Source organism: Bombina bombina, chromosome 7 (genome assembly GCF_027579735.1).
Source record: "Bombina bombina isolate aBomBom1 chromosome 7, aBomBom1.pri, whole genome shotgun sequence".
In the NCBI taxonomy this organism is placed as follows: Eukaryota; Metazoa; Chordata; class Amphibia; order Anura; family Bombinatoridae; genus Bombina; species Bombina bombina.
The window spans coordinates 592,026,572-592,035,991 of NC_069505.1; the positions used below are offsets into that span (position 1 = coordinate 592,026,572).

At 42.7% G+C, this 9,420-nt stretch overlaps 1 protein-coding gene across 1 annotated transcript in view; it reads right to left on the minus strand.

Annotated features, from left to right (window-relative positions):
- The window catches only part of LOC128636624 (WD repeat-containing protein 62-like), a 368,449-nt gene extending 359,708 nt beyond the window's left edge, over positions 1 to 8,741 (minus strand). The window contains 2 exon segments of the mRNA XM_053689615.1: positions 8,467 to 8,558; positions 8,730 to 8,741. Coding sequence (XP_053545590.1) covers positions 8,467 to 8,558; positions 8,730 to 8,741 — 104 coding nt within the window.
- Between the last annotated feature and the right edge of the window lie 679 nt (positions 8,742 to 9,420).

A 9,420-nucleotide genomic window follows, 5' to 3' on the forward strand; every position in this document is an offset into this window, starting at 1 on the left:
CACTGGGTCACTGTATGCAGTAGCTATTCTGTGTCATTGTATGTATCACACTGCCCTGTGTCACTGTATCACACTGCCCTGGGTCACTGTATCACACTGCCCTGGGTCACTGTATCACACTGCCCTGGGTCACTGTATCACACTGCCCTGGGTCACTGTATCACACTGCCCTGGGTCACTGTATCACACTGCCCTGGGTCACTGTATCACACTGCCCTGGGTCACTGTATCACACTGCCCTGGGTCACTGTATCACACTGCCCTGGGTCACTGTATCACACTGCCCTGGGTCACTGTATCATTATGCACTGGGTCACTGTATGCAGTAGCTATTCTGTGTCATTGTATGTATCACACTGCCCTGTGTCACTGTATCACACTGCCCTGTGTCACTGTATCATTATGCACTGGGTCACTGTATACAGTAGCTATTCTGTGTCATTGTATGTATCACACTGCCATGTGTCACTGTGTCATTATGCACTGGGTCACTGTATGCAGTAGCTATTCTGTGTCATTGTATGTATCACACTACCATGTGTCACTGTATCATTATGCACTGGGTCACTGTATGCAGTAGCTATTCTGTGTCATTGTATGTATCACACTGCCATGTGTCACTGTGTCATTATGCACTGGGTCACTGTATGCAGTAGCTATTCTGTGTCATTGTATGTATCACACTGCCATGTGTCACTGTGTCATTATGCACTGGGTCACTGTATCAGACTGTATTGTATCACACTGTACTGTGTCACTGTATCATAATGCACTGTGTCACTGTATGCAGTAGCTATTCTGTGTCATTGTATGTATCACACTGCCATGTGTCACTGTGTCATTATGCACTGGGTCACTGTATACAGTAGCTATTCTGTGTCATTGTATGTATCACACTGCCATGTGTCACTGTGTCATTATGCACTGGGTCACTGTATGCAGTAGCTATTCTGTGTCATTGTATGTATCACACTGCCATTTGTCACTGTGTCATTATGCACTGGGTCACTGTATGCAGTAGCTATTCTGTGTCATTGTATGTATCACACTGCCATGTGTCACTGTGTCATTATGCACTGGGTCACTGTATGCAGTAGCTATTTTGTGTCATTGTATGTATCACACTGCCATGTGTCACTGTGTCATTATGCACTGGGTCACTGTATGCAGTAGCTATTCTGTGTCATTGTATGTATCACACTGCCATGTGTCACTGTGTCATTATGCACTGGGTCACTGTATGCAGTAGCTATTCTGTGTCATTGTATGTATCACACTGCCATGTGTCACGGTATCATTATGCACTGGGTCACTGTATGCAGTAGCTATTCTGTGTCATTGTATGTATCACACTGCCATGTGTCACTGTGTCATTATGCACTGGGTCACTGTATACAGTAGCTATTCTGTGTCATTGTATGTATCACACTGCCATGTGTCACTGTGTCATTATGCACTGGGTCACTGTATGCAGTAGCTATTCTGTGTCATTGTATGTATCACACTGTACTGTGTCACTGTATCATAATGCACTGGGTCACTGTATGCCGTAGCTATTCTGTGTCATTGTATGTATCACACTGTCCTATGTCACGGTATCATTATGCACTGGGTCACTGTATGCAGTAGCTATTCTGTGTCATTGTATGTATCACACTGCCATGTGTCACTGTATCATTATGCACTGGGTCACTGTATACAGTAGCTATTCTGTGTCATTGTATGTATCACACTGCCATGTGTCATTGTGTCATTATGCACTGGGTCACTGTATACAGTAGCTATTCTGTGTCATTGTATGTATCACATTGCCATGTGTCACGGTATCATTATGCACTGGGTCACTGTATGCAGTAGCTATTCTGTGTCATTGTATGTATCACACTGCCATGTGTCACTGTATCATTATGCACTGGGTCACTGTATCATTATGCACTGGGTCACTGTATGCAGTAGCTATTCTGTGTCATTGCATGTATCACACTGCCATGTGTCACTGTATCATTATGCACTGGGTCACTGTATGCAGTAGCTATTCTGTGTCATTGTATGTATCACACTGCCATGTGACACTGTATCATTATGCACTGGGTCACTGTATGCAGTAGCTATTCTGTGTCATTGCATGTATCACACTGCCATGTGTCACTGTATCATTATGCACTGGGTCACTGTATGCAGTAGCTATTCTGTGTCACTGTATGTATCACACTGCCATGTGTCACTGTATCATTATGCACTGGGTCACTGTATGCAGTAGCTATTCTGTGTCATTGTATGTATCACACTGCCATGTGTCACTGTGTCATTATGCACTGGGTCACTGTATACAGTAGCTATTCTGTGTCATTGTATGTATCACACTGCCCTGTGTCACTGTATCACACTGCCCTGTGTCACACTGCCCTATGTCACTGTATCATTATACACTGGGTCACTGTATGCAGTAGCTATTCTGTGTCATTGTATGTATCACACTGCCATGTGTCACTGTATCATTATACACTGGGTCACTGTATGCAGTAGCTATTCTATGTCATTGTATGTATCACACTGCCCTGTGTCACTGTATCACACTGCCCTGTGTCACTGTATCACACTGCCCTATGTCACTGTATCATTATACACTGGGTCACTGTATGCAGTAGCTATTCTGTGTCATTGTATGTATCACACTGCCATGTGTCACTGTATCATTATACACTGGGTCACTGTATGCAGTAGCTATTCTATGTCATTGTATGTATCACACTGCCATGTGTCACTGTGTCATTATGCACTGGGTCACTGTATGCCGTAGCTATTCTGTGTCATTGTATGTATCACACTGCCATGTGTCACTGTATCATTATACACTGGGTCACTGTATGCAGTAGCTATTCTGTGTCATTGTATGTATCACACTGCCATGTGTCACTGTATCATTATACACTGGGTCACTGTATGCAGTAGCTATTCTGTGTCATTGTATGTATCACACTGCTCTGTGTCACTGTATCACACTGCTCTGTGTCACTGTATCACACTGCCCTGTGTCACTGTATCATTATACACTGGGTCACTGTATGCAGTAGCTATTCTGTGTCACTGTATATATCACACTGCCATGTGTCACTGTATCATTATGCCCTGTATCACTGTATGCAGTAGCTATTCTGTGTCATTGTATGTATCACACTGCCATGTGTCACTGTATCATAATACACTGGGTCACTGTATGCAGTAGCTATTCTGTGTCATTGTATGTATCACACAGTTCTGTGTCACTGTATCACACTGCTCTGTGTCACTGTATCACACTGCTCTGTGTCACTGTATCATTATACACTGGGTCACTGTATGCAGTAGCTATTCTGTGTCACTGTATGTATCACACTGCCCTGTGTCACTGTATCATTATACACTGGGTCACTGTATGCAGTAGCTATTCTATGTCATTGTATGTATCACACTGCCATGTGTCACTGTGTCATTATGCACTGGGTCACTGTATGCCGTAGCTATTCTGTGTCATTGTATGTATCACACTGCCATGTGTCACTGTATCATTATACACTGGGTCACTGTATGCAGTAGCTATTCTGTGTCACTGTATGTATCACACTGCCATGTGTCACTGTATCATTATACACTGGGTCACTGTATGCAGTAGCTATTCTGTGTCATTGTATGTATCACACTGCCATGTGTCACTGTATCACACTGCTCTGTGTCACTGTATCACACTGCTCTGTGTCACTGTATCACACTGCCCTGTGTCACTGTATCATTATACACTGGGTCACTGTATGCAGTAGCTATTCTGTGTCATTGTATGTATCACACTGCCATGTGTCACTGTATCATTATACACTGGGTCACTGTATGCAGTAGCTATTCTGTGTCACTGTATGTATCACACTATCATTATACACTGGGTCACTGTATGCAGTAGCTATTCTGTGTCATTGTATGTATCACACTGCCATGTGTCACTGTATCACACTGCTCTGTGTCACTGTATCATTATACACTGGGTCACTGTATGCAGTAGCTATTCTGTGTCACGGTATGTATCACACTGCCCTATGTCACTGTATCATTATACACTGGGTCACTGTATGCCGTAGCTATTCTGTGTCATTGTATGTATCACACTGCCATGTGTCACTGTATCATTATGCACTGGGTCACTGTATCAGACTGTATTGTATCACACTGTACTGTGTCACTGTATCATAATGCACTGTGTCACTGTATGCAGTAGCTATTCTGTGTCATTGTATGTATCACACTGCCATGTGTCACTGTGTCATTATGCACTGGGTCACTGTATGCAGTAGCTATTTTGTGTCATTGTATGTATCACACTGCCATGTGTCACTGTATCATTATACACTGGGTCACTGTATACAGTAGCTATTCTGTGTCACTGTATGTATCACACTGCCATGTGTCACTGTATCATTATGCCCTGTATCACTGTATACAGTAGCTATTCTGTGTCATTGTATGTATCACACTGCCCTGTGTCACTGTATCACACTGCCATGTGTCACTGTATCATTATGCACTGGGTCACTGTATGCAGTAGCTATTCTGTGTTATTGTATGTATCACACTGACATGTGTCACTGTATCATTATGCACTGGGTCACTGTATACAGTAGCTATTCTGTGTCATTGTATGTATCACACTGCCATGTGTCACTGTATCATTAGGCACTGGGTCACTGTATGCAGTAGCTATTCTGTGTCATTGTATGTATCACACTGTACTGTGTCACTGTATCATAATGCACTGTGTCACTGTATGCAGTAGCTATTCTGTGTCATTGTATGTATCACACTGCCATGTGTCACTGTATCATTATGCACTGGGTCACTGTATGCAGTAGCTATTCTGTGTCATTGTATGTATCACACTGTACTGTGTCACTGTATCATAATGCACTGGGTCACTGTATACAGTAGCTATTCTGTGTCATTGTATGTATCACACTGCCCTATGTCACTGTATCACACCGTCATGTCACGGTGTCATTGTATGTATCACACTGCCCTGTGTCACTGTATGCAGTAGCTATTCTGTGTCATTGTATGTATCACACTGTACTGTGTCACTGTATCATAATGCACTGGGTCACTGTATCAGACTGTATTGTATCACACTGTACTGTGTCACTGTATCATAATGCACTGTGTCACTGTATGCAGTAGCTATTCTGTGTCACTGTATGTATCACACTGCCATGTGTCACTGTGTCATTATGCACTGGGTCACTGTATACAGTAGCTATTCTGTGTCACTGTATGTATCACACTGCCATGTGTCACTGTGTCATTATGCCCTGTATCACTGTATACAGTAGCTATTCTGTGTCACTGTATGTATCACACTGCCATGTGTCACTGTGTCATTATGCACTGGGTCACTGTATACAGTAGCTATTCTGTGTCATTGTATGTATCACACTGCCATGTGTCACTGTATCATTATGCACTGGGTCACTGTATGCAGTAGCTATTCTGTGTCACTGTATCACACTGCCATGTGTCACTGTGTCATTATGCACTGGGTCACTGTATACAGTAGCTATTCTGCGTCATTGTATGTATCACACTGCCATGTGTCACTGTATCATTATGCCCTGTATCACTGTATACAGTAGCTATTCTGTGTCACTGTATGTATCACACTGCCATGTGTCACTGTATCATTATGCCCTGTATCACTGTATACAGTAGCTATTCTGTGTCACTGTATGTATCACACTGCCATGTGTCACTGTGTCATTATGCACTGGGTCACTGTATACAGTAGCTATTCTGTGTCATTGTATGTATCACACTGCCATGTGTCACTGTATCATTATGCACTGGGTCACTGTATGCAGTAGCTATTCTGTGTCACTGTATCACACTGCCATGTGTCACTGTGTCATTATGCACTGGGTCACTGTATACAGTAGCTATTCTGTGTCATTGTATGTATCACACTGCCATGGGTCACTGTGTCATTATGCACTGGGTCACTGTATACAGTAGCTATTCTGTGTCATTGTATGTATCACACTGCCATGTGTCACTGTGTCATTATGCACTGGGTCACTGTATGCAGTAGCTATTCTGTGTCATTGTATGTATCACACTGCCATGGGTCACTGTGTCATTGCATGTATCACACTGTCCTGTGTCACTGTGTCATTATGCACTGGGTCACTGTATACAGTAGCTATTCTGTGTCATTGTATGTATCACACTGCCATGGGTCACTGTGTCATTGCATGTATCACACTGTACTGTGTCACTGTGTCATTATGCACTGGGTCACTGTATACAGTAGCTATTCTGTGTCATTGCATGTATCACACTGCCATGTGTCACTGTATCATTATGCACTGGGTCACTGTATACAGTAGCTATTCTGTGTCACTGTATCACACTGTCCTGTGTCACTGTATCATTATACACTGGGTCACTGTATACAGTAGCTATTCTGTGTCATTGCATGTATCACACTGCCATGTGTCACTGTATCATTATGCACTGGGTCACTGTATACAGTAGCTATTCTGTGTCACTGTATCACACTGTCCTGTGTCACTGTATCATTATACACTGGGTCACTGTATACAGTAGCTATTCTGTGTCACTGTATCACACTGTCCTGTGTCACTGTATCATTATACACTGGGTCACTGTATACAGTAGCTATTCTGTGTCACTGTATCACACTGTCCTGTGTCACTGTATCATTATACACTGGGTCGCTGTATACAGTAGCTATTCTGTGTCATTGTATGTATCACACTACCATGTGTCACTGTATCATTATGCACTGGGTCACTGTATGCAGTAGCTATTCTGTGTCATTGTATGTATCACACTGCCCTATGTCACTGTATAATTATGCACTGGGTCACTGTATACAGTAGCTATTCTGTGTCACTGTATGTATCACACTGTCCTGTGTCACTGTATCATTATACACTGGGTCACTGTATACAGTAGCTATTCTGTGTCATTGTATGTATCACACTGCCATGGGTCACTGTATCATTATGCACTGGGTCACTGTATACAGTAGCTATTCTGTGTCATTGTATGTATCACACTGTCCTGTGTCACTGTATCATTATACACTGGGTCACTGTATACAGTAGCTATTCTGTGTCATTGTATGTATCATACTGTCCTGTGTCACTGTGTCAGTATGCACTGGGTCACTGTATACAGTAGCTATTCGGTGTCATTGTATGTATCACACTGTCCTGTGTCACTGTGTCATTATGCACTGGGTCACTGTATGCAGTAGCTATTCTGTGTCATTGTAGGTATCACACTGTCCTGTGTCACTGTGTCATTATGCACTGGGTCACTGTATGCAGTAGCTATTCTGTGTCATTGTATGTATCACACTGCCATGTGTCACTGTATCATTATGCACTGGGTCACTGTATGCAGTAGCTATTCTGTGTCATTGTATGTATCACACTGCCATGTGTCACTGTATCATTATGCACTGGGTCACTGTATGCAGTAGGTATTCTGTGTCATTGTATGTATCACATTGCCATGGGTCACTGTGTCATTATGCACTGGGTCACTGTATGCAGTAGCTATTCTGTGTCATTGTATGTATCACACTGTCCTGTGTCACTGTGTCATTATGCACTGGGTCACTGTATACAGTAGCTATTCTGTGTCATTGTATGTATCACACTGCCATGTGTCACTGTGTCATGTGTCACTGTGTCATTATGCACTGGGTCACTGTATGCAGTAGCTATTCTGTGTCATTGTATGTATCACACTGCCATGTGTCACTGTGTCATTATGCACTGGGTCACTGTATGCAGTAGCTATTCTGTGTCACTGTATCACACTGTCCTGTGTCACGGTATTATTATGCACTGGGTCACTGTATGCAGTAGCTATTCTGTGTCATTGTATGTATCACACTGCCATGTGTCACTGTGTCATTATGCACTGGGTCACTGTATGCAGTAGCTATTCTGTGTCATTGTATGTATCACACTGCCATGTGTCACTGTGTCATTATGCACTGGGTCACTGTATGCAGTAGCTATTCTGTGTCACTGTATCACACTGTCCTGTGTCACTGTGTCATTATGCACTGGGTCACTGTATGCAGTAGCTATTCTGTGTCACTGTATCACACTGTCCTGTGTCACTGTGTCATTATGCACTGGGTCACTGTATGCAGTAGCTATTCTGTGTCACTGTATCACACTGTCCTGTGTCACTGTATCATTATGCACTGGGTCACTGTATACAGTAGCTATTCTGTGTCACTGTATGTATCACACTGCCATGTGTCACTGTGTCATTATGCACTGGGTCACTGTATACAGTAGCTATTCTGTGTCACTGTATGTATCACACTGCCATGTGTCACTGTATCATTATGCACTGGGTCACTGTATGCAGTAGCTATTCTGTGTCACACAGATGGGGTCTCACCCAGCAGAGTAAGCCAGCAGACCAGTATTTGGGTCACAGGTGATGGTGCTGTTGCTTGGCAACGTTATCCCCAACACTTTCTCCAGTCCCACCTACAGGAAATACAAAGTGAGACATTTGTTTGTTTACAAAATAAAACATAACAAAAGCTATATCCCTCTTATAACAGGGCATACACCTAAGTGTATATTGCTTAACACAGTAACAACTTAGCAAGTAGGTTAGTAATAAAAGCATTGAGGGTTATGTGCTAAATATTATACCATTTTCTTCATGTTCCCGCCAGCATTCAATTTTAACCGGTTTAGTTTAACTGCCCGCCCTGATATCACTTCGCCCAATCAATGACCAGTCTCAATTGCGCATGCGCGCATGTAGTTGGCGTCTTATACGTGACAGTCTTTCGTGCACGGTTTGTGTTTACTCGTCGAGCAGCCGCATGCCCGCATCGCCTCGGAATAGTCTCCAGTGCACGAGTTCGCGAGCGTTCGCAGTCGCACGCACACGCGCATTACCAATACCTGCTTTGTTTGAGCCGCAAATATATCTCTGAGGACAAAGTTCTTGTTAGATACCAATAAAATGTCACAGCGGACAAGAGAATAAATATGAAATGAAACACTCAGAATAAGACAATTATAGATTCAGTTATGGCGTAGTTTAATTTAATTAGCCTTTCAAATGAAAACCCTGTTTTTCATGTTCTTGGAACTTAAAGGGACAGTCAACACCAGAATTTTTTTTTTTAAATCCCTTTATTACTCATTCCCCAGTTTTGCATAACCAACACTATTATAGAAATACACCTTTTACCTCTGTGATTACCTTGTATCTAAGCCTCTGCAAACTGCCCCTTATCTCAGTTATATTAATACACTTTTTACCTCTGTGATTACCTTGTATCTAAGCCTCTGCAGACTGCTCCTTATCTCAGTTATATTAATATACTTTTTA